Raw genomic sequence first — 25,310 nt, forward strand, 5'->3', positions numbered from 1 at the left:
AAGGAAAGTATGATAATAGCACAATTAGCTGTCAATACTCACAATTCAACCACAGAAACATTCAGGCTAAACACAGCCTATTACAATACAAAACAACAATAAACCTATCCACATGTATCATGTCTTCTAGGCAGTATTACCCAGTCGGCACACTTCTGAATCATATCAGTAAGCGGCAGCTGCCTCCTGCTTTTTTGACAATTAACAGGGCAAGTTTGTATCAAAAAGTAGTATCACTTTCTGGCTTAGAAATTTGTCGCTTGGTCCGATAAGTGATTTGCCTCACCACCACAAGGGTTTCACCTGAAATCATCTGGACTTGAAAATAACCATGCACACTCTATATTGTCTATTGTGTCTACTGCACTGGTATGACTAAGAAAAATTTGCCTCACAGTGTGAAAACAGTCATACTCAGACTGACATCTACTGGTGAGTACCTGAAAATTTCAGTTTTGTGGGACATATTGAGGCAGAGCTGGCTTTTGTAGTGGAGAACAGATGATCGATTATCTGAGTTATGAATTTGGGTTTCCATTTATATCTCCTTCAATTGGATATAAATTATTAGATGAACATACCATCTGGTTAAGGAAGAGTTGTATATATCAGAAAGGAAAGTCAAGAGTGAAGGTATGATACTGCAACCAGAAATTATGGGATGGAAGACTTTTTAAGGGCATCATTTAGTCCTGATATCCTTAAGATGAAAAGACTGGTTTAAGACTTTAAAATATTGTAGACTCAAACTTAAAAGCCTCAAACTAGACTTTTTTATAGCTTAAGGATGTTGAGACTAAATGATGCCCCTATAAAGTCTGCCATCAAATTTAAGTCAAACTTAAAAGAATTCTCCCTGTTCTATTTTTAAACAAGATAATGATAAAATAAATGTCATAAATAGTCCATTGCTGATTTAACCGGTTCTTCTCAATGTGGCAGTAGAAGTTTTTAAACCTTCCCTCACAGATGCTGGTCTCTTGTTATGTAGCCACCAAAACAGAAAACATCTTCAAATTCGAAAAGAAATAAAAAACCAGCAGGTAGACATTTTAGCTCGACAAAAATAAAGCATTCTACAAACGTCTGATAATACTGGCAGGGTAACTGCAGTGTCTAAAGTTACAGTCTTAATCTGAAAAAAGAGCAGCTGCAGTGTTAAAAGTTACAGTCTTAATCTGAAAAAAGAGCAGGATTGTGAAGCCAATTTCTGCAATTAGAGAGAGAATCCAGGAGCAGATTCAACTCCCAGAAGAGTCTACTGGACTCTGATTTAAATGAGAATTGTCAATACTCAAAAGATTTTCAAATCTGTTGCAGATTTGAGTAACTTTGAGTAGTTTAAGCATTGTAAAATGGCCTTGAATTACTTTTGTGTGACTTACTATGACTTTGAAACTCCCTTATTTTTGCATTTTTCCCAAATGGTAAGACAGATTCTCCAAATGCTAGACTAGCATCCCCTAAAACCCACAACTCAGACACCACCCACCCCAAAAAATATCCCAAACCACCCCGTCCTTCATTGCGACGCATCAACCACAGCTTTATTCGCAAAACAGATACTGAAGTGTGACAGGGTTAAAAGCTCTGCGTTCATACACACTGCACATACTGAGCTATCTACGCAATAACTAACCCAACAGTTTTCTTTTTACGTTTCACAGCAAAGCATTTTTTCATCCATTCTGCCAAGCCTCTCCCCAGTCAAAGCGTGCATACATTGTTAATCTGTTTCAAGAACTACAGCACACAATACTCAAAGTTCAGTCAAGTCATTCAATAATTCAGTATTTTTATACAGTCTCCAAATGAATAATAATAAAAAAGAGGAGAGTCAACAAATAGATATATTGCATGTTAAAGAACATCTGAAGGGACATTCCATTAACTGCAATATTCTCATAATAAAGAGAAGAAGCAGATCTTCAAAAGCACCCATGGATTCAGGAGCACAAATCCCATTGCTGGTATTTCCAAAGCATACACTAGACTTTCAACATCTGTATCATTGCCAAGCCAGCCCTCAAATGGGAAGTATTAAAGCCACAGCTCTACTTTTCCTTCAACAAAGGTAAAACAAGAGGCAAAAATTATAACTTTGTGCAGTTCTGAAAATCTAAGTGAATTCTGCCAGAAATATTTGGGAATTAAGAACATTTTAACAAAATATCTTGTGGAAGGCAGGGCTTTCGGTTGATCTTTAAAGTGACTGTGAACATCAATATAAAAATGAGTGTCTTGCTCTTTGAAACAAGAATATATTTACATATTCCGAAGTTTAAAACCCCCCCCACAAAAACACCAAACAAAACTAAAACCACATTTCTTTCACATTATAACGCCTGGGTTCAATACTTTCACCAGAAACAAGTCCTGATGAAAGAGCCTCTAAGACCAAAGAAAAGAACATCTTTTGTATATTATTTTCAAGTTCTGATCTTATCAAATTGACATTTGCATTTCTGTTTTAGCCAGCTGGCTCTTAAACCGTACCTAGTGGTGTTTTGTACATAGTTATTGGCCAGTTTTTCCTTAATCTTCCAAACTGCTCACCATTTTTGGTAAAGTGGGTTCTCCTTATCCATGTTTTATAACAAAAATACAACTATACAAAACAGATGCAAGATACTAAAAAAAAAATAGGCTTTTATAGAATATTCTGTTACAGCATCCATTCATCAGTGACTATAAAATGGTTAGAATCATTCCAGAAATCACCTTGCAGTTAATAGGGGCTTTCGTTTGGAAGTTCTCCTCACTTTTTTTCATGTGTGGGATACTTTGGATCCATTTATGTTTTTTCCACCCACAACTGAAAATTAACAACATTCCAGCATGCCTCTGTGTCGGCAAGTGCTCTTTGCAGTCCAGGTACCTGACGATGATTGATGAAGCTGTCAGGCCCACAGTAGCGGATAGAGCAGTTTGGCAGGAATTCAGTGTTATTGAAAGAAATCTCAAATACTTATTCCATCTCCTCTGCTAACTTTAATCACATTATCAACATGCTGCCAGGAACAGAGGTTTGACACCAAGCCATGAACGTACACAAGCAACCATTGTCAGCATACTGCATTTGCAACACAGATAACGAGCAAAGACTGTTTTGTTTTTTTTTTTTTACCAGTTTCTATTTTATATTGCATAGTAGTTAAAATATTTGAGAAAATTTCCTGTACCTCAAGTTAGTTTGCATCAAGTTTCATCAATGTTATTGCATTTCATGTTACATGGTTTACAAAAGGATAATTAAGCTTTAAGTTCTTTAATGATATTGCTATTAAATGTCTATTTCAAATAAGGTAAAAGGAACAGTAATGACAGGAGCTGCACAAGCCCCATAGTACGTGTTAATAAGAACACAAAGTAATACTGTAGATGTTTCACCTTTAACACTACTTTCAATACTGACAAAAACAGAGATTGAGATCTTTCCCCAACTGTTGTAAGGCTTTTTACAACAGGTTACAGGTAGTAGGTTCGAACAAAGCAGACAATACTGAGAGCACCACCAGAATGACCAATACTTAAACATTTTACTGAATAAAATACAAATGGAAGGACTGATGCACTTTTGAAAGTCACCCTCTGTCTTCTTTTGGCTGCTTAGAATTGAAAAGGTAAAGAGTTGTGAGCCAGTCGTACAGAGGAGTCACTGTAGCCCAAGATTTCTTAAGGTGTGTTTGCTAGAGTGAGCAGTTTATACTAAACCACTACTTTATAAAACACACAACATACAAATCCAAAAAATACAACCATAACTGCAGCCGAGTTTAATACATTCTGGTCTTTCACCACTGAACTTTCAAAATGCACTCGCTCTATGCTGCAATACCAGCTGGTTTTTTTTCAAGCTAGTAAATGGAATTTATGTGCTTGTTCATTCTCTGCCTTTTATGACTGGTATCTAGCTCTTTTGGGATGGAGCTCTGGGTCTGTACTGACTGAGTAAAGACTCTATTGGGCTTTTTTCCCCCCACAGGACAACTTTGTCTTCATAAGCAAAGAATTCCAGTTTGCAACTTCTTGAACTGATATGGTGGTTCCACCTGCTCCACAAACTAAGAAATACTGGCACTCTAGTCATCCTGAAAAAACAAAGCTTGTAGAGGCACTTAAAGTCAGAGGTATGTAAAACTTCCCAAACCAAACTTGTTATACAGGAGAATTGGGGTTTTTTGCCATTTTGAATAGGCTTTCTGAAAAAGCCTCAATATTGAACAGTCTGAAACAAGAGTGTATTGGAATAAAAAAAAAAAGGTATTATTGAAAAATGAAAGTTCTTAGAAAGAAACATATTTAGCCAAGTCCTTCTCCATGTCAACATATTGCTGTTTAAGGCGTTCCATTGCTTTTCTGTGCTCTTCATCCACTTCTGCTTGTTTGTTTTGCTGTTCTTCCAGAAATGCTTCCCAAAGTGCCATGCGCTGCTTTTCACCAGCCATCAGCTTGTCAGTCTGAACCTAAGAGGAATAGAAAGAATGTTTAAGAATAATTTCTAGATGAAGACAGTGGATTAATGCAAATGGGTAATGCAACAGCTACCAATCCACTTGTGTTACAATCTAAGTAATTTTTTCTGGTGCCAGTAGTTACCTTAAAAGTACTTTTCCTAAAGCTACTCTAGATCTTAATATGAACTCACTTCCAAGTTGATATTTTGCTTGAAAAAGTACTTTTGATCAGAGGGATGTTTAATATTGGTATTCAATATTTGTAACCTTTGTTTTAATTACATAAAGTACAGGTACCTGAAGTAGGCATGGGCACAGTGGTTTCTTGTCCACGTTCAAAAAAAATTGCCAACAACTCTCACAGGCTACGAAAATCCATTATTTGAGGAAGTCGTTTTTTGGCTACTTCTGTAGGGCTTGGAGGCTGGAAGGAAAATTGAAGTCGACTACAGCTCACTTTGAAAAGTCTTCAACAAGTCCTTTTTGACCACATAGGGAATGAAGTGGCAATTCTATGGTTGACAGTGTTTTCACTATAGTCTAGATTAGCAAGGCTAATAATACTGGACCCACAATATTTCACATCTGAGAAAGGAAGACATGATATTTTCAAGAGTTAAATTATTTCATTAATGGCAGGTACTTGCACTGGGGACTCCTGCCTTCCAGTCACGAGCTAGGAGTGTCTTCAAATACCCGTAAGTAGGGACCTACCTAGTTTGAGGTGGCTGCCCACCAATTTTGTGGGCAGAACGAGGGCTTGGCAGCCATTTTGTGGGTGGAGCATGGTGCCCCCAGCCTCTGATTGGTTGATGGGCCCCAGTGTCCCTGCCCCTCTTTGCTGTGAGTGCTGTCCATCATGCCGCCAAACCCCTCGTCAGTGATTGGTGGCGGGGGATGGGAACCACATTACAGGCAGCCCTTGCAGCCAATCAGCAGCTAGGGGTGAGGGTGGCAGCCATCTTGCTGGCAGCCCTCCCTCCTCAGTTCCCTGCCCTGGAGGGCTGCTGCAGCACCCTGGGGACTGGGAAGCCTGCATTTTATTTTCAGTGAGTTATTCCCTGCCCCCCCTCCCCTCCCAGTTTAACGAAATATGCAAAATCGTGACTTTGGTAGGTCCCTACCCATAAGCATGAACACAAATCTTTGTTTTTTGTAATGGCTGAAATACCAGTACTATAAACAGGAAACACCTCAATGTTTCAGCACAACCATCAGACCAAAGATGGTTAACGTAAGAGTATACACCTGTTGTCTGCTTCAACACACCCTTCACCGGTTAGGTCCATTTTTCTGTTGGTTAGTACTGTTACTCTGTACCTCAAGAAAAGGCACGAGTGTGTAGCTTTCTGAAACAAGGATATGCTTTTAAAACTAAAACTAGTTATTTTGCTTTATAATGCCCAGGTTCAACATTTTCACCAGAAACAAGTCCTGATGAAAGAGCCTCTAAGACCAAAGGAAAAAAGCATCTTCTGTATGCTATTTTCATGTTTTGACTTTATCAAATTGGCAGTTTGTGCTTCTGTTTTAGCCAGTTGGCTCTTAAACTGTGCCTCATGGTGTTTTATACATCATTATCGGACAACTCTTCCTCAAGCTTCCACATTGCTCACCGTCTTGGTAAACAGGATTCTCTTTGCCTCTGTGTCTTAGAACAAAATACGGCTACACAAAAAGATGTATGACACACGCACACACAAAAGACAGGCTTTTATATTAGTGGTGTCATATACAGCCCATGGGCTGGATTTGGTCTGTGGAACCGTATGATCCAACCCATGGGTCTCGGACTGACCCCGAATCCTGCAAACGGCACAGATTCCATTTGGAGTGTGGCACCCACGCTGGACCAGGTCTGCATGCTGGCTCTGGGGCCAGTCCAGATTGGGATGTGACAGAGCCAGCATCCAGGGCTGGTCTGGTGGGGAGCTGCATGCTGGTCTCCTGTGCTGTGTGCACCATGCGTCAGTCCTGAGGCTTGCTATGCATGTAGTGTGTGGGCTGGATCTGGTACTGCATGCAGCACAGGGGGTTGGTCCAGGCCATAAGCTGCATGTGGTGCCCCAATGGAATGGCCCTTCACGCCAGCTCTGGTGCACATGCGCAGCCTGGACCCCCGATCCAAAGAGGCCCCAGAACTAGTGCACATGGCTGGTGTGGAGCAGGCACCGCATGTAAACACATGCCCCAGACTAACCCCATGCTGCGCAGAACCAGGTACAGCCTGCGTACCATGTGCAAAGCAAACCCCAGGGCTGGCAAGTGCTGCATGCAGTGTGCAGGCTGGACTCAGTGCCACAGACACTAGACACGTCACAGAAGGTTGGTCCCTATCCAGCCCACAGAACAGCCCCAAGTCCCTCATCCAGCCCTGTGGGGCCAAATAAGTTTGACACCTTTGATTTATACCAATAAAACAGAAGCCACAATAGATTTACAGAGTAGCTTCCCCTCTAGTTGCTATTTCTCCACTCTACATCTTAGCTTCATGTAAGCACAAACACAGTATAAACACTAATTTTGCCATAAACTACTCCGAGAACACCACTACATTATCACTGCAAAGTTTGGCGTACGTCCTATTCAAAACAGGAGAGCCATTAAAAATACGTGCACTACCGAAGAGCTGGAATTTCTACCTCCATTAAAAATAGAAACCAACAGTTTTTGAAACATCAATGAATTATTTATACACAGATAAGTACAAGATCTGAATGCTTACAGAGTGCCTACCTGCAAGTAACCACAAACCAAACTGCATTAGACCATGCTCCTGACAACATGAATGATTTTGCAGGGGAACATAAAACACATGGTGGTACTTGCTGCTTCCATATTCGGCAATTTCCCCCAAGGGTAAAAGGATTGAGCAGATTACATCATAAAATACATTTACAGAACTTTAGCTATCTAGGTTATGGGTACAGAAAACACTGGTCAAAGAAGCTAAAAAGGTTTCCTTTCGCACCATCTGTCTGTAGTTTATTCTAACCAAGAGACATGACATTAACAAATAAAGTGACATTAACAGTCAGGCTCTTCCAAATGTGATTAAGTAGAAGTTTAAACAATTTAATACCAAGGAACAAATAGCTACTTAACTTTTAATTAAATTAACATAGGCAATTTACTACTGAGAAAGGGTGCTTCTTTAAAAAGGACTGAGACTTAAGTTACACAGAACAGTGTTTGTGCACAAAATAAGAAGGCATAAATGCTGCAATTGAATTCTTTGATACAAGTGAAAATTTGTAGATATAAATAGTACAAGTTACAAAAATAAGAAAGTTTAGATTTAATGTCATCTTTGCTATGTTAGAGAAAAACAGTAACAGATGCACTAATTTGGTGTACTTTTTGTCTGTGCAGTTGATCCTGAAGATTAAAAGCAAGGATCTCACAGTTTAAAAGTCTTGACATGTGATCTAGATTTTCTATATTATTTGCCAGTGAATGAAAAATCCAAGAAAAACAAAGCTTCCCTGAAGTACCCAGTAAAGCTGTATGCAGCATCCAAAAACTATACTACTCATATATGAAACTAAACTGTAAAAAATGAGATTATACAATACATGGTTTTCCTCTCGAGCTTCCAGGAGAAAGGAGAGATGCTAGGAATTTATTCTCACCATTGGTTAAGGATTTTAATGGAAATGTTTCAGGTCTTACTCATACTAGGTTTCAAAAGAACTAAAACAAAAAAAAAAAAAGAAGGGAAACTTCCCATTAAACCTACTTCAGTAGAACTCAATATTGACATGCTGGAAGGATTGATGCATTAACCATTTCATATTGTTCTGCTCGCAAAAAAAGGTAACTTAAAGATAGCCAGGTCTCAGACAACCAGAAAAGAGCAAAAACATAGTGCCTGTCTTTATTAAAAAAGAAAGAAGGACCCAGGAAATTACAGGCTGGTTGGTTTAACCTCGATACAGACTGGTCGGTTTATCCTTGATATTTTTAAAGATTCTGGAGCAGATTATTAAAAACGTATTTCTAAGCACTGAGAGCAGGGGTGCTTAACCTTTTGGTCCTGCCACAGGCCAGTAACTGGTACAGGGCCAGACTGAACACCACACACCAGGCCCAGGCCCTGGGCCTGGCACCGTCCCCTCCCTACATCAAGCACAAAGAGCAAGACCTGGGGCCCGCCCAAACAAAATTATTCAAATATGAAAATTCACTTAAAGCTTTTCAAAAGCCTTAAGCAGCCAGAAAGATTTTAATGTAGATATGGCATATCTATTGCAAAATATATGATTTACACATGAATTGTTTTCTATATCTAAACATGCATGCATACATACATAATGTTAATCCATATTATTTGGCCCATACAGTATATTCAAAGAGGTTATCAGGCTGAAGTCATTCTTAAAATCTGCCTGCTGAAATTTCACAAATCAATATAGTTATGTGATTTCTTGAACTCTAGCCAAAGACCACTATCTGTCAATTCTGGATGTCAAGGTTTAAATTAAGTTAGCTTTTGAGGACTATATAATACTTTTTGTATTATCATCTTAAATTAAAGTTAATTGTATGCTTGGCTAGTAAATTTGTATAACACATTTGCAGGTCTGAAGAAAAGAAACAGGCTATTTTCATTTTAGAGGAGTGCAATTCCAAGTTATTTCCAACTAAGATAGTTGGTTCTTTGGAAATCTCCATACCCACATCCTCTTTATATTTCTCATACTTCAAAGTCCAACCACTCAAAAACCTAAAGCTTAATCCTATGCTTACATAGTAAATTAGAAATTAATGCAAGTACTAGCTTTTTAGGCCTAAAGGCTGTGGACAGACGTACTGCTTAGAGCATCCTAAACACACCTTAAACCCCAAGGGTCTAGACCTACAGACCCTTTTCAACTGGTTTAAACTTCCTGGAACATTTCAAAAGCACACTAAGATAATCAAGTACTATTTGAAGCTGGTCCTCCTTGAACTGGTTCAATGTTACACATGGACACAGCCCATTATGCCTAGCATCTGGTCAGTCCTCTGGAAATCTCAAACTATACCACTCTGCCCCAAAAACCCATGCAGGGCAATGGGGCTACTCTGAGATGCAATCAAGACTCTACTGCTGAAAGATGTATTGACTACAGAGTCCACAGTGGTGGGGAAACAGAAAGCTTGTGCAACAGTTTAACTTCCCTGCTATGGAAACTGGGCAGGGAACCCAGGCTTATTTGAGGTGGGAGCAGATTGCCAGGTTGGGATGATGCGGGCTTTGTGGCCCCCTGCTTGTGGTGGGTGGGTGGTTGCGTCTGTAACAGTAAAGCCCTGTCATCTGCTGGGTGGCAGCGGTGGGGGAAAACAGAGCCATTCCGCAATGGTCACTTAATAGAACAGAATGGTTGTCAATCCCATGCTCGATGTGAATTAGCTCACTAAGTGTTGTTCCTTGCTCTGGGCTGCACGCCAGCGGCTATCCTAGCCCTGAAGGTTCCACCCCACGCACAGGGGAGTTCTTGGGGAAGCCTCAGACCACCTAGCCCCCTGGGTACCACGTGCCACAGTCTCCAGACAACCTCCTCCACTCCAACCCCCTGCCCTGATCCAGATAGTTCTTCCCTTTCTAGGGGAATCTGGAGAAACTCTGGATAGACCCCTGGAAGGTATGATGGTCTGGGTACTCTACTCCCCACCCCGCAGTGGCATTTTAGCAGCAATGCAATCCATAAAATATGAGAACACTTAGAAGCGTGTGTGTGGACACTTCTGTCCAGGGACATTTGTGAACAGGTTCCTAATCATTTATATTCTTGGAAAGGTTCAAGTGTTACATCTGTCCACACCCTAAGATTCACAGTTGAGTCATTAGTTGATTTCACATTTGTCCTTTATGCTGAATAAAAAGATACACAGCCCAGTTCACAATATGCAATGTTACATGAGCAATGCCTTCCCAGAAGCTTAAAGCTTTCCTAGTTACTACTATGAACTAGATATTAACAATATAGAAAAAAACCCAAAACACTAAAGCTGTGTGCATGCTAAAGTTTGCTGACATGGGCCTGACAGACAAAAAAAGAAAAAGAAAAAAGATCTGTGTGTAGAGATCTAAATCCATTCATAATTGGTATAACTCAATACTTATTTTTAAAGTTCCTATTAATGAAAAAAAAAAGGTAATAGTTAGAAATGTTCACAAAGCATTAGCTCCAGTAATTACTACTACTTTGAGAATATGTACATGAAAGTAGTTCTGTAGACCTAAGTAAAGTAGGTCTAAGGAATCTTGCATCAGGAGATAGGTCTATACTCCTTCTATCCTTCTAAATGAGATCCACTCTAAAGCCTAAATCCAAGAAGCAGTATTAACTGAAGGCATGGATGCCGTTTTAAGTATGCAAGAAGGGTCCTTACATACCCTTCTATGTTGAATAGATTTCCAGCACATATAAAGCAAGCCATTTTAGATCTTGTAGAGTGTAACTTCACATTTTGCTGGTATTCAGATCATGTGCATGCTCATATCAGGTATGCATGCAGTCCAATACAACCTGACAATTCTGCAGTGGAAGTGGACTGCCCCCCTAGCATAACTTCCATAAACTACATATATTCTGGAGATCTACACATTATCCAGTTCAGAACTCAGAGCCTTCTTAATATTTAGATAACGTAATTAAGCTATCCCATATACTGACCTAGGGTTGAATGAAGAGAAGAGAAATCTCAGGCACATTAATGGACTGTCATGCACAGCAGAGTAGGTGGTTGGACTGGCGATTTGTACACACTGTTAGCCAAAGAACCGAGGGGCAGCGGGTCAGAATTTGAGCCAGGGTCAAAACGCTAGGCAGAGCAAGGTCAAGGAGAAACCAGGTCAGATCTGAGCCATGAGGCAGAAGCAAAAGTTGAAGTCTGAGCAGGGTCAGCAGTGTATGATCAGATCTAGAAGCAGATCAAGGAGGCAAAGGAACAATGAGGTGGGGTCCAAGGGCAGCAGGAGTCTTGATATTCAGAAAGCTTCCCCAGAAAACAAGCAGCCTTATAAAGGGAGGAGCATCCAATCAGGGGCCAGCAGTGGAAGGGCGGGGGGGGAAGGAAGGCTTTCCTTGTCATTCTGCGTTCCTTTATGAGCTGCAGCCTAGTGAAGGGCTAAGCTGGTGCTCGGTCCCTGAGCCCCAGGGTTCATGGTTTGGGATTGGGTCCCAACACCAATTTAAGTGGAAGTCAGGAGGTCCTTTGCAGAGATGAATATGGAATTGAACAAGTCTACTATTTAGAGCTCTCATAAGCTCTCTGGACCAACATGACCATCATCAAAAGGACAATCTTTAGTAAGAGAGGAGGCACAGAACAATTAGACAACCCATTTCATCTCTGCTCTTGTTCAAGTCATCAGGTCTTTTGTAAGGTCCACAAGCTCTTGATTACATCTTCTCCTCCATACTCTGTTTCCTTGTACTGCACCAAATATTTTCCTTACTACCTTGTTTTTAAACATTGCAGATGTCTTCCATTTGCCTTTGTCAGAGTCCAGGATTCACATCCATATAAAAGAACAGGTTAAACAATTTATAAAGCTGGGGTTTAAGGTCTGTTGAGACTTTCCTTGATGCCATTATTTTATCCAGGTTCAGCAAGCATAATAGCACTGTAAATTCTTGCCTCGATTTCTCAATTATTTGATTGTCCTCAATATTTGATTGTTCCTAAATTTTCCACATTGTCATTCTCTATCCTTATGTTCCTGTGATCTTAAAATTTATTTCTGGATGTGACCATGTATTTAGTCTTCCTGGCATTGACAGCTAGCCCAGCTTTTTTGGCGTTTGACTATGATCTCTGTATTCTTTTGTGCCGTTTCCATTTCCTCTCCTATTAGGCAAATATAACCTGCATGCGCAAAAAGCTGGCACAGTCCATTCAGCTTCAGACCTTTTCCTCCTCCTTCAGTGCCTCTTATAACCTTCTCAAGCATCAAGCTGAAAAGCATTAGTGACAGTGCATCCCCTTGTTTGAACCTGCTATTTTTTTGCATTCACCAGGGAAAGGGGAACTAGGCAGGCCAGTGATGGGGGGGGACCTGCTGCTGCCGTGGTAGCACTGGTGCCTGCAAGCAGAGCTGCAATCCCAGGTCCCAGGCGCATTTCTGCTCTGATCTGTATGAACAAGCCTGGTCTGCCTCCTGCACTCACTGGACAGCTGGGTCTGGGAATAGAGGGTGCCACTTGAGCCCACCGCAGTCTTCCCTCCTTGGAGGAGAGGTAGGAAGAGCAAAGCATTGTGGGATGCTAGGGAGCAATATACCCTCCGTAGTACTACATACAACTGTTTAGACCAGGGGTCAGCAACCCTCGGCACATGTGCCGAGTATGGCACGCAAAGCCATTTTGCTTGGCACACCACCACCAGCCCGGGGAGCTCAGGCTGCTCCCAGCAGGCGGCTGGGAGGCTGCAAGCCCTGCTGCAAGCAGACCAGGCTCCGTGGGCCGGCTGCAGCCAGGAGGCTGCCTGGGCATGGGCTCTGGGTGGCTGCAGCCAGCAGGCTGCAAACAGCTGCTCCGGGCTCTAGCATGTTGGCACTCCAGCACCTTCCAAGGTAGACATTGTGGGGTTTTTTGGCATTCCAGCCAAAAAACATTGCCTACGCCTGGTTTAGACATTACGTGTCACACTATAAAGCGTAGCACTACAGAGCTGTTCCTGTTTCACCCAGAAACATTTCTTAGCATTTTCACCATTTTTGTAGCACTACATGGGAGTCACACATCTTTCCCTTCAACTCTTATAAGTGCTGCAAAAGTAACATCTGTCAACAGCCTAGTACAATCCAAATGTGTGACAATTCAAATGCCTTGTGACCAGGGATCCTGGCTTTCCCTGATAAAAAGAAAATCGCAAATTCTCTGACAAAAAACCCAAAATGTGTGTTTAAAATTAAATGCCCTCCATAGCCCCCCTGGCCCTATTGGAGCCCCTCACAATCTCCTCAACCCTACTGGTGCCCCTCACTCCCCTGACAACAGCCTCCCAGTCCCCCAGACATAGGCAGACACAGACCCACACATGCAGGCACACACACGCAGGTGCACACCCCAGCAGCTAAGTAGGTATGGGGGGGAAGGGGCGGGGTGGGGTGGGGCGCGCAGATCAATGGGAGGTGTCTGTGCCCGCTCCCAGAAGTGGAGCTGGGGGAGAGGGCAGCAGTGCCCCTCTGTGGGCTGCAAACGGGAAGCCGGAGGGGGGGAGTGGCGTTCACACACGGCGGCCACCACTGCACTGCTGCTGTTGCGCCCTGCGCTGTCTACCCGCGGTTGGCCGCACAGCTCCACAGGCAAGCTCCATGGCCACAGCTCCGCAGGCAAGCGGCGTGGCAGCGTAGGGTGGTGGCTGCATGCCACCCAGCTGGCTGGTGGGGGGAAAGGCGGAGGGTCACATGCAGCAGCTGCCACTGCACCACAGCGCCTGTCCACAGAGCCATGCGACCAGCTGTGGAAGGCAATGTAGCGTGCAGCAGGCAAGTGGCGTGGCAGCAGCCGCAGTGTGAGCCAGCACTGCCACCACCACCACGCCGCTTGCCTGCAGAGCCATGCCTGTGAAGCTGTGCGGCTGGCTGTGGGAAGGCAGCACGGTGGCAACCGCTGCATGCTAGCTCCCCACCTGCTGGCAAGCCAGCTGGCACATGTGCAGCCCATACACGGTGGCTGCCACCATACCGCTGCCACTGTGCCCCGCGCCACTTGCCTGCAGATCCATGCCTGTGGAGCCGTGCGGCTGGCTGTGGGAAGGCAGCGTGGGGGGGTGGCAGAGGAGGTGCAGCGCGGTGGCGGCTGCCATGTGTGAACCCCCCACCCCGGACGGTGCACGTCCAGACCACAGAGGGTCACTGTGGCCCTCGCCCCCCAAGCCATGATCCTGGGCACAAGGTGCAAGCTGAGGTTGGGGGCAGGGAGGAGCGGTGGTATGCCGCATAGGGCTGGTGGCACCCACTGCGCCCCTCCTCCAGGTAAGAAGCCGCCACCGTATCCCGGGGTGCGCTCCATCCCTGCCTGCCCAGAGTGTCCACCCAGCTGGCAGGCACTCCATGTCTTTCCCCAACACCTCCTCATTCCCTTAGCTTCCAGCCAGCTCCCCACACAGCCCTGCCCTGCAACCCCCAAGCCCTACTTATCTTAGGCTCCAGGAGCAAAGACTGAGCCTCAGCCCAGCCTTGGCTGACTGAGAGGCTCAGGCCCTGCCCTTTCCCCCTCTGGGCAGGGTTGGGGGTTTCCTGACCCTTTGCAATCAGCTCTTGCAGGCTGGAACTCAGCCAGCCTGCAGAGCTCCTTGCAAAAGGGGGAAATCTGCAGGCTTCTCTGCTAAAAGGGAAAATCCACATTTTCTTTGATAAAAATGAGACATCCATGATTTTGTCTGTTATTCTGTGGGAAATGGAAAACCCAGATCCCCGTTTATGACACTTCTTAGTTACGTGGTTAAATTTTGCCCCACAAGATTCTGCCTTCTTCAGTATACAAAATAGATAAACTGGTGCAGGGTCCCACTGAATGAAGTTGTTGTCTGCAGGACCCCATACCTTATTCCTTGTTTTAATAAAAAAAACTGGAAATCCACAACAATTCTACCATGTGCAATCTAAAGTATTTTGGCTGGCTCCTTTTAGATAGTCCTTTAGATGTCCAGTAAAGCAGCTGCTGTGGCATAATCTCACTTCATTCTGAGCACATGGCCCAAATATTTCGATCTCCTTTTCTGGATAACTTCAGGAATAAGGAGCTGTCAATCTTAGACAAATCCTGATGTCTGTAATAGATTAATTCTGTTTAACAGTTACCAGTTTGTTACAGCATTTGATCTGTCTGCACCTCTAGAAGATTGGCAGCTTTATTAATAAGGGGTTGCATTCTAGTTGAAGATTCACAATTTGAGCTTAAGAGGAAAAATATTTTGACGAGCAAATCTTAAACTGACAAAAACATCTGTTGCCTTGTAACTCTAGTCTTATTTCCTATTAGGCATTTCCATGTGCTTGCTGCTTACTACCAAAGCACCTGAATTGACTTGCTGCTTGCTTTCCTTTGCCTTCTGAAGCAACACTTGAGTCAGGGTGTTGCTGGACTTTCATAAGATGCGTCTTGGGGGACGGTCATAACCAATTACTAAATCAGCCTATGATGTTGGACAGTCCTTCAGACCTTATTTGCCTGTTGCTTGAGCTGTCAGAGTTGATAAGTCAACAAAATCTAAATCTTTTAGTGTAGGGATTGGCAACCCTTTAGCAGCAGTGGGATGAATTAACACAGCTCAGTCCTCCTCAGGCCAGAGGTGGCAGTTGACAAAGGTGACCTGAGAAAGGGCACACATGCCTGAAACCTTGTTCAAGAACTCTCATAACTACACTGTTGGGTCCAATAAAAGGTATCACAAAGAATTCTTCTCTCTCACCCCTTAAAGGCCCAGACAAAAAGTACTGAACATCCTGGAACTAGCTGACTAGACACTGGCTTGAACAAGGTGAGCACTCAATTAGGCAGATAGAGCCCTACCTCATTCAATGGATAGTTTAAAATCTACACAAAACACTTTATGTATCACTTACCCACATGTGTATACATGGGCGACTGGTGCCTCCTGAGCCTGGGGGGGCACCCACAGAAGTCAGCAGTAGTGGTGGGGACGGGGCTGGCGAGCACCCACAGAAGCCGGCGTCAGCAGTGGGGGATGGCTCTGTCAGGGGAGGCACGTGTCCGTCCCCCCCCATACCCCTCCTACCAGTCACCTATGTGTGTACACTGTGTAGCATTACTTCATTTAACTGGTAGATTCCAGTAACTGAAAGAAATTGCATCATAGGTAGCTCACAAGTGGAGAGATCCCTTTTCAAATGCAAAAGAAGACTAGCTTTTCCTGGCACCCCCAAAGGCACTTCCCTCCTTGGTGAAAGCCATTTTCCTAATAACTTTTGAGTTTTATTAAAAAGTGTGCATGTGTGTGCACATGCATGCACACCCCCCACCGCCCCCCAACCAAAAGCAGTTTGTTTTCCAAGTGCAATGAGAGAGAGAAGAATGGGACAAATGTTTCCCCTTAAGTGACTGAAACAAGCAAATTAAAATAATAAAAATAAAAAACACCACACATGCACACACACACCCTGCCAGTATGGAGCAGACTAGGAAAGTTTCAACCTAAGATATTAAAATTTTACTAAAGAAAACTTTAAAAACAACATGCATGAAGCCTGAATGGTAGCTATTCACTATTGCTCTAGTTATAGTGTCACCATTTGAGAACGGAGGTTTAATACAAGGAATATTTTGAAAAAAAGTGCACTCTACCTTTTAAGTTCCATTAAAAAAAAAGAGAGCAGCAGAACTATAAAAGCGATTAGTTTTTTTATCAAGGGGTTCTATAATTATCTACACTGCTGTGTTAAATATAATAAGTCTACACACTAGCAGGGTCTGACATTATAAAGTACTCAGGTTCATATGAAACGGCTATCTTTTCAAAATTGACCATGCAAAGTGTGACATTCTGAAAAGAGGAAGAAAAAATGCAAACATCTGTCGTCACACATCACTGCAAGTTCTACTTAATGAGAGAGGGCTAGAATAGCAGCTTTGATAACTTTCTTAATCACCACAGAATTATGAAGTTCAGTTCTGCAAGTAAAAGATAACAATGGAATACAACTATGAAAGGGGCAGTAGGGAAATCTAGAAGTGCCAGAGGAAACTAATTTTTGTATTATTTTCCAAATCTGAGGCTTAGAGTAGATGTAATTTAAACAAGCAAAGTGCAGCACAGTGAGGGATTCCAATGATTCACATGTTCCTATAATATGGCTTTTCATTAAACCCATCCACAAGTATGAAATGCTTCCTTTTCAGCAAGCAATACATATAATATGCTCAATGTTTTCAACTACCCAGGAAAGCTTTACATTTCCATTCTGGTGGGCTGGTGGGTGTTTTTTGTTCCACAGAAAGGGGTTGTTTTTTTTTCTTTTAAAACTTCTGTGTGACAAATACCACACTCTGAGCAAAGAGGGAAAAATACTGAAGAGGAAAAATATTTTAAAAGAAGTTTCCATATGTTGAGAGAGTAAAAGGAAGGGCTGGTGGCTCCATTACCTTTGTGCTCCTAAAACACATTTCTGGTTGCTCTATCCCACTCCTCTACATTTGCAGAAGTCATTCCAAAGGAAGTCGTACTTCTGGCAAGTTGCAATAAAAATGTATTTCTAAGTTTTACTTCACTGAAGGATTTGTAGGTAAGCAAATAAGCTTGCTGTTTGAGGGTCTTATGCTTAGGTTATATTATAAATTCACTTATATGTCTTTACCTCTCTTTCTCCCTGCTCCCTCTCCTGGAGTTTGTGGATCCTTTGGCTGGCTGCCTGCACTGAAATAAACAAATTGCAGTCAATTAATCAGCTGTCTTAAGTCAAAGGGAAGCCTGCCTGAAAATGGCTTCAACACCAGAGCCCACTGCAAGAGTATCGCTGTACACAAAGACTGGGTTTTTTTTCCCCCCAACTGGGGTCGCTTACCTGGGGAAAAATGCCTGCCAATATCTGCAGGAAGTGTTCTACAGTGCTAACTATGGGGACACACACTACTAAAGTTGTGCCCTTGTGCTTTCCAGGAGCCAATATAGAAAGGCAGCCAACTTCTCTTATACCCATATTCCTTAATATTGCTGACAAGTTACAGTACCCTAACTCAGCACCTCAGAAAAGTTCAAACCATCTTATAAACCAGTGACTAGAAATAGATAGGGCAAATACTATGTTTTGGTTGTTTCTTTGTTATTGGGTTTTTTTTCTCCATTTTTCATGATTAAATAAAAAAATTCAGTTGGAGCCAGTCAATCCTGGCTCTATGAACATGTCTTAGTGATAACATTAACTATATTCACAGCCAATTTCAGATTTATTTAACCATATTCTACATGTTGGGCAGAGTGAAATAAACTCGTTTTTCATCAAAGCACTCCTCTTACAAACACAACTTAAATTTCCTGAAATCTCAATTACGCTTCTATAATCCTTAAAGCAATATTACAGCTTAATTATCTTGCAGTGTTAAAACATTCACAGGTGAGGTACTGATAGCCAGGTTGCACTGCCTTTTAGAATACATTAGGATACAGGCTTCATTTACAACATCACATAATAAGGCTTTTTAACACCTTTATTACAAGCATACTAATTTATGGGCACCCCATATCTCCCCAGGTCAGTCCTAACGAGCACCAAGGTGAAACTCTGAAAACAGATGGAATGGAATCAGTTTGATGCAACACTGGGTCCATGCTAATAAGCTCACTCTCCTGGTCTTGGCCCATAGCCTCCCTTGTGTGGTGCTGGGTAAGTGACATCAGTTTCAGAAGCTAACATGCACAAAGTGAATATGGCTTACTCCACTGCTCCTCTCCCTAGCAGTGCTGGGTAGAGCAGACAGGCCTATACACGTCAGGATCCACATAAATCCATATAAGATTATATAGCATGTTTATGCAACATACTAGAGGTGAAAAACTGCATAAAGTAATAGTGGGGAAGGGAGGGGGAATGGGAACACACCTGGCAAACAATTTATTTGTTTCTTTAGATTAAAATTTGGGGTTACTACCTAATTTCCTGAATCGGGCAACTGTGCTGCTTGCTGATATGAAAGTATAGAATACAAAAGCACCAACAAAATTAGTAAGACAGGGGCCTCAGTAGAGAAATGATTGCATACAAGTAAGCAGTTAACAAGAATGTACCAATGCCAGTTTCATAGTAATAACAGGAGCCTGCTTTCGCAGACATACAAAGTTTGGGATAATACCTAGTTCTTAAATAGCACTTTTCATCTGTAGATCTCCAAGTACTTTACAAAGGTCAGTATCATCACTTCCCATCAGAGAACAGAGGCATTGAGATGCTAAGTGACTTGGCAAAGGGCACCCAAGCAGCACTGTGGCAGAGTCTGGAACTGAATATAAGAAACTGAAGCTCAGTCCAGTGGTTTATCTACTTGATGACACTGCCTCCCATTACAAATATGTAGGGCAAGTTTGGCTACCCTTCTATGGTATGAAAAACTCTTAGTGAATTCAATGGAAGCTTTTAGAATAACATTAACAGAAGCCAAATTAGGGGAAAATAGAGCAGAAATACATTTATTTTACAGCTTCTAAAGTTGTACGGATCAGAGAATTAAGCATTATCATGATCAATGACTCAACTAAATTCCAGCATAAAATATGATTTGTGCTAACACTGCTAAGTTCAAAGTACTTTAAATTGTTTTCTTTAATGTAATATTTTAAAAGGAATAAAGAGCTTCTTGCTTACATCTCTTGAAAGCTTCATTCAGGCTGTCATGCATCACCTGCTCACATTTCGGAAGAATTTGGTTATTTGTCTCATAGATCATGTTCTTGAGGCTTTCAAGAACTCTCAGTTCACGGAGGCCACGTTTTTCCTGTAAGAAAAATAGAAGAAGGAAAATCTTTGTGTCTTGCATGTTTTTACTGAATGGCTGATAATAATGCAACCATTTTAAAATTCTTTAGCTATAATGGCATGCCTCAAGATTTGCGACAACATATCAGACTGTTCTCAGATACCTGGAGCATGCATCTTTAATATGTCAAGTATAAGACAAACAGGAATGAAGTGGATAATTAATCAGTAACCATGAATTAACCTCCCTCCCCCATACACACTCTATAGCTGGGCTGATTGACTGGGGCCTTGACAGCGGTAAGGTTTATGCATCACCCCCCAATCCCAGCTACCACTCCACTCTTGCAGCCAGCCTCCAACCTCTCCTTCCTTCCTCCAGCTTCCAATTCCTACTCCCACTCTTGGGTGCAGGGCACTGCAGCAGGAGAGGGCCAGGCTTCCAGTGTTATGTGCGTGGTCGGAAGCTACTGGGCTCCATGCTCAGAAAAGGAGAGATCCAGGGTCCTTGCATGGTGTGCTGCAGGTTGGCTGCCTGTACAATGTTCCCAGAGGGGAGAGGGGTTGGAGTACTTTGCATATGGCCAGGGAGTTTCAGGCTGTCCTGGGCATGTGACACATGGCCAGGAAGAGGAGCTCAGGTACATGTTGCAAGAGGGAGCTGGGCTGTGCATGTGATGGGGGAGACCTGGGCTGTGCACATAGTAGTGGGAGGTCTTGATTGGGGGGGGGGGGAGGCTGAAGCACCCAGGTCTTTTTCTGGTACTGCCTGCGGTCCCTGGCTGCTAAGAAACCAGCCAGCCCTGCTCTATAGAAATACTGTAGTTCCCAAGGTTATAAACTATTAAATTCATTCCAATTAATGCAAGGGATCATTGTTGTCACTTCAAAGTGACTTTATTTATGATCTTTATATTACAGGTGAAAAAGGCTTTACTAAGAAAGGAAGTTGTCTTACTAGCGCAACACAGAAATCCATTTCAGACACATTCCTAGCCTCTGTGAAAAATGTTAGCATTTTATTAAAAAGACGTGGTGAACTGAGAGATGTGCTATTTCAGAAGACAGCTGATTTGCAATAACGGTTGTGTATACCAAAAAGAGAACAGCAGGAGAGCAGAACACACCACATTTACACACATGAATAATAAAAAGTTTACAGACAAAAAAAAAAAGACAGTCATTCTACTTCCTGACTGGCTGACAGCTTCACTTTAGCTGAGAAATGCAATAATACAAGCTATGTACATAACTGGCAGATATCCAGGGCTTTATGAAGGCAAGTAAGTTTTGGAGCCAGCTTTGAAGTAGTGCCAAAGATACTGAAACAGAACTTAAGCAGAATTAGGGCAGCAAAGTCACAAAAAGCTATGCAGCTTGGCTTTGCTTTAGCAACCACAATATGTATTAGGCATCTAACATGGTTTGGTGTTTCTATTTCAGCACACAAAATTCCCTAGACATTTATACTTAAGTGTCCTGGGCATTTTCAGAAGTGACTGAGCTTGAGCAGCTTGGCACCTAACTCTAAGCTCCACAGCAATCCAAATTGGTGCTTGGGAGCCAACTAAACTCTCCTGAAGTCCCCAGAGTAGCCACAACAGGCTCAGACCACAACACAACCTAGAAGAGTACTGAGTTCAGCTAAAAACAATAGCCTAGGATGGTGATGACACCATTCCCCATTCTGCATAATGCTTAAAGCATTTACCCAGGACATGCTACAAGGCCCTCCTCAACCCAAGAGGATTTTAACTTGCACCTTCAACCTCCCTAGAACATGACAAACCCCCAATTTATAGAATTGGGACAGCCTTCATTCCTAGTGAAGGAGATGGCGAACTGGACCACCAGGAATGCAAGTCACAGGACTAGAAGAGTAAGCAAGAGAATGTGGGAAAGCCTTCAGCTCCACACTCCCAGCTCCACGGACTGCTTATCCAATGACGCCTAGTACCAAATGCATTAAAAAAAACCCTCCAGAGGTAACAGGGACCACAACCCAGATATCCTCTTCCCAGCTGAGTGCTCTACTGAGAAACCTACCGAGTCAAGTTCCATCCTGTTGGCTTCCTTTCACCACATGACTCATTTTTTGGCTTCCCTGTCTATCTTGAGAAGCGATAGAAGATGCATCTTACCCACTATACTACAAAGCACTCTTCTGTTAAGACTCATCTGCAACACAGCAATAGTCTAGGGATTCAAAGATGGAGCAAAACCTCAAGACAGTTTTTACTGTCTGGGTTTTAAACACTGATACATAGAACTGCAAGATGACAACTCCTGGTGTGTAATTTGCTAATCACAAACTTATATAATAGATTACATTCTAACAGTACTTCACAAAAGAGAGAGACAAGTATCACTGCCCCATTTTAAGGTGCAGACATTCAACTCACAAACAGACCCCAGACTTCCTGACCTCATAGCTCTAGGATTATTAGAAAACAATTCCTCCAGCACAGAACTCTTGCTGATTAGGAATAGCATACTTGTCCTCAATAGTCTTTACAGAGTATATGCTAATCTTTTAAAGAAAGAATATGCCTCAGGCTTAAAGCACATGTACCTCATGTCTCAAAATCAGAAGTAAGTGTCAGGATTTAAGGAGTTGTAAACTGTCTCTAACCTTATTGCTTTAAATAAATGTAAATATGTAAACTTTCACTTCATTATTTTTTAAGCTGTTGATACTAGAAGGATAAAAGCCATGGTAAACGAGCTTTAAAGTGTACCATATCATATTTACTTGAATATAAAGTGGCCTGCCAAAAATTATATTCTATATATGGAAAAGTTATACGTTTGTTATAGTTTTCTATGTGTAGAATCTAATTATTGGAGATTTGCCTTGAACTTGTCCCTCTCCTACTGCTACAGAAAGGAAAATAAATCTGAGGGGTCAGCTCCCTTGCCCTCTGCCCCCACAGCTTTTGTCCCCTTGCAGCCCCTTCTCCCCTCCTTACTGTCAGATGTTCATATCCCTGAGCACATAGAAGTGAGGGACAAATCTGAAAACACTGACCTTCATACCTGTTATTCTTGCATATAGGGAAATTACTACAAGTACCCATAGACTTAGCTCATCCAGAATTAATGAAGTTTAACTCTTGAAACTGCTGTAAGTTTTAGCACGGGTACTCCATATACACACTACAAGCAGCACTTTTGTACCTATATATCTCTATAGGTACAACCTCTGTTATCCGGTATCCCTGGGGTAAGGGGATTGCCGGTTATGTAAAAACTCAAGTTATTTGAAATAACCCAGCCGGGTTTTCAGATAATGCAGAGCGGGGGGCGGGTGGGGGTGGCAGTGGCTGCACACGGAGCAGCGGCAGCTGCAGGGTGCAGCGCAGAGTGGCACTCAGCACAGCAGAGCAGCAGCAGCACAGGGTGGTGTGGCAACAGCAGCCGCCATGTGTAAGCTTTCCCCCACCCCCTTCCCACGTCCAGCCAGTTGGAAATTCTGGTTAGTGAAGTATTCCGGATAGCAGGAATTTTACTGTATGCATATATCTATATTATTTTTAAGTACAATTTTTCATGTTCCAAGCCAAATCAGCCAAATCCATTCCAAATTTACGAGTCATTCAAGAACCAGATGTGGCCCTACTACTGGCAAACATCCTTCATCTCCACCTGGGGCTTCAGACGCTTCCAAATCATTTGGCGAACATCCTACCTGCAGGCCCAAGTCTGGAGGCTTGGAGTTTGGAGGCCCCCAAGTTTCACTTACCCTCAGCCATATGGCCACATGAGAAAGCTAGGGAGGAGTCTCCTATTTCCACAAAGTAAGTGTAAAGCCAAGATCTTCCCACTGGAAATGAAAGTGGGAGATTAACTATACATTACCTCCACGGGTACTACCCCATGCCAGAAAAGCAGTTATCCCCAGTAACTAGGAAAACCACCTTAGTAGTCACAGTATTTCCCCTGCCAAGTAAATCGTACCTCCTTATACAGAGTATAAATTAAGCATATTAGTCCAAAGCCCAAAGGTTCATGATTTACTGTATGGGCCCCAGCAGAGTCAACAGCATTTCAAGCCATGGTGACCCCAGCACTGCTCAGTATGTGTGTACACGCCAGATACCCCAACGAAGGATCCATGTGCTCATTAAATCCCTACTCACGACTGGAATGAGGTGGTCTTGCAATGAATCCTAGGATCCTCCAAAAATGTATATGCGGATGAGGTGCAGGGCAACCTGATCTGGCTCCATATCATGGAGGGCGGGCTTACACTGAACATATGCAACAGGCAGAAAGGTAAACTGTTCGGAACCCCGTTTGGTGATGTTTGATAAACATTTAAAGCTGATGAAGAAATAGGACATACTAGAAATGGGAAAGAAAGGCACAGCTCAGCTGTAAAAGTGAAGAGGAAGTTGAATGTATTCAAGGTATTGGCTCACCATGACTTGAAAAAGACATTTGGCATCAAGGGGTATGGTGCACTATGGGCACTACCACATATCTTACTCTGATAGGCTGTACTAACCTAGCACTCCTCTCAGGCTTTTCCTCTAGCTTGCTCCTTTGGTCTTTTGGCTGGGGGCAAGCAAGATTAGGGAGCATGTGCACTTCAAGGCCTCCAGGCTTGGAGCTCATACATAGGATACCTGTTATGGATTTGGAAGTATCTGAAGCCCCAGACTGAAGAGGCTGGGAGGAAGAATACTTGCTGGTGGGAGCACCACACAGACTTGAATGATTGAGCTCTGTTCAGCCAATACAATTCTGAACCGACTTGTCCCAAAACACCAACTATCACAAAAAAATAAATAAGAATCCAGTATGTTTGCCCCATATGGGCTACGTTTTATACTCGAGCTTAGGGTCGGCTACATTTAATCAACCTCATAGTTGGCTTCCATTACTGAACACATGCTGCTTCTGGCAGCAGTTTAGTGATATAGACAATGTATTCACTGAGGTTTCCTTGCATGCAAATGTAAGACGAGGGGCTCCCTCCCCCACATGCACGTTTGAGGGGAAAAAAACCTCTTGTATTTGAGTAGATATGGTAGGTGACATTTGGATGGAACAGAAGAAATGAATGTGATGAAGCCCTGAGGCTGCAAAATGTCCACTGTATCCCTGTACTCTCTACCTTGAATTCAAAGGATACATCTTGTGGACAGATATACAGGACTGATGATGCTTATTGTTAGGGTACGGACTGGTGTTCCATTTGAACACTAAGAATTTCCAGTTTCCAGTTCCACGAAAAGCATGAGGAGAAGGGGGCTGTACAGGAGTTCTAGTCCCTTGACTGGAAGGCTACACAGTTGCCTCAGAGCCAAGCAGGAGGCAATGGTGCTGCTCTTTGGGTCCTTCTCCGTCCCCAGGGGAGCCCAATGATAGACAGCCTGCCCTGATACCAGGCTGTCAATGAGTAGCTGCTCTTCTTGCCCCCTCCC

At 42.8% G+C, this 25,310-nt stretch overlaps 1 protein-coding gene across 1 annotated transcript in view; it reads right to left on the minus strand.

The window, feature by feature from the left end:
• Nucleotides 1–1,866: 1,866 nt before the first annotated feature.
• BLOC1S5 (biogenesis of lysosomal organelles complex 1 subunit 5) overlaps nt 1,867–25,310 on the minus strand; it is a 27,859-nt gene continuing 4,415 nt past the window's right edge. The window contains exons 3-5 of the mRNA XM_025208838.1: nt 19,771–19,900; nt 17,770–17,828; nt 1,867–4,466 (exon numbers count right to left, since the gene is read on the minus strand). Of these exons, the coding sequence (XP_025064623.1) occupies nt 4,287–4,466; nt 17,770–17,828; nt 19,771–19,900 (369 nt within the window). The 3' untranslated portion in view covers nt 1,867–4,286. The remainder of the gene's footprint in view (nt 4,467–17,769; nt 17,829–19,770; nt 19,901–25,310) is intronic.

This window comes from Alligator sinensis, unplaced genomic scaffold (assembly GCF_000455745.1).
Source record: "Alligator sinensis unplaced genomic scaffold, ASM45574v1 scaffold747_1, whole genome shotgun sequence".
NCBI classification, from domain to species: Eukaryota; Metazoa; Chordata; order Crocodylia; family Alligatoridae; genus Alligator; species Alligator sinensis.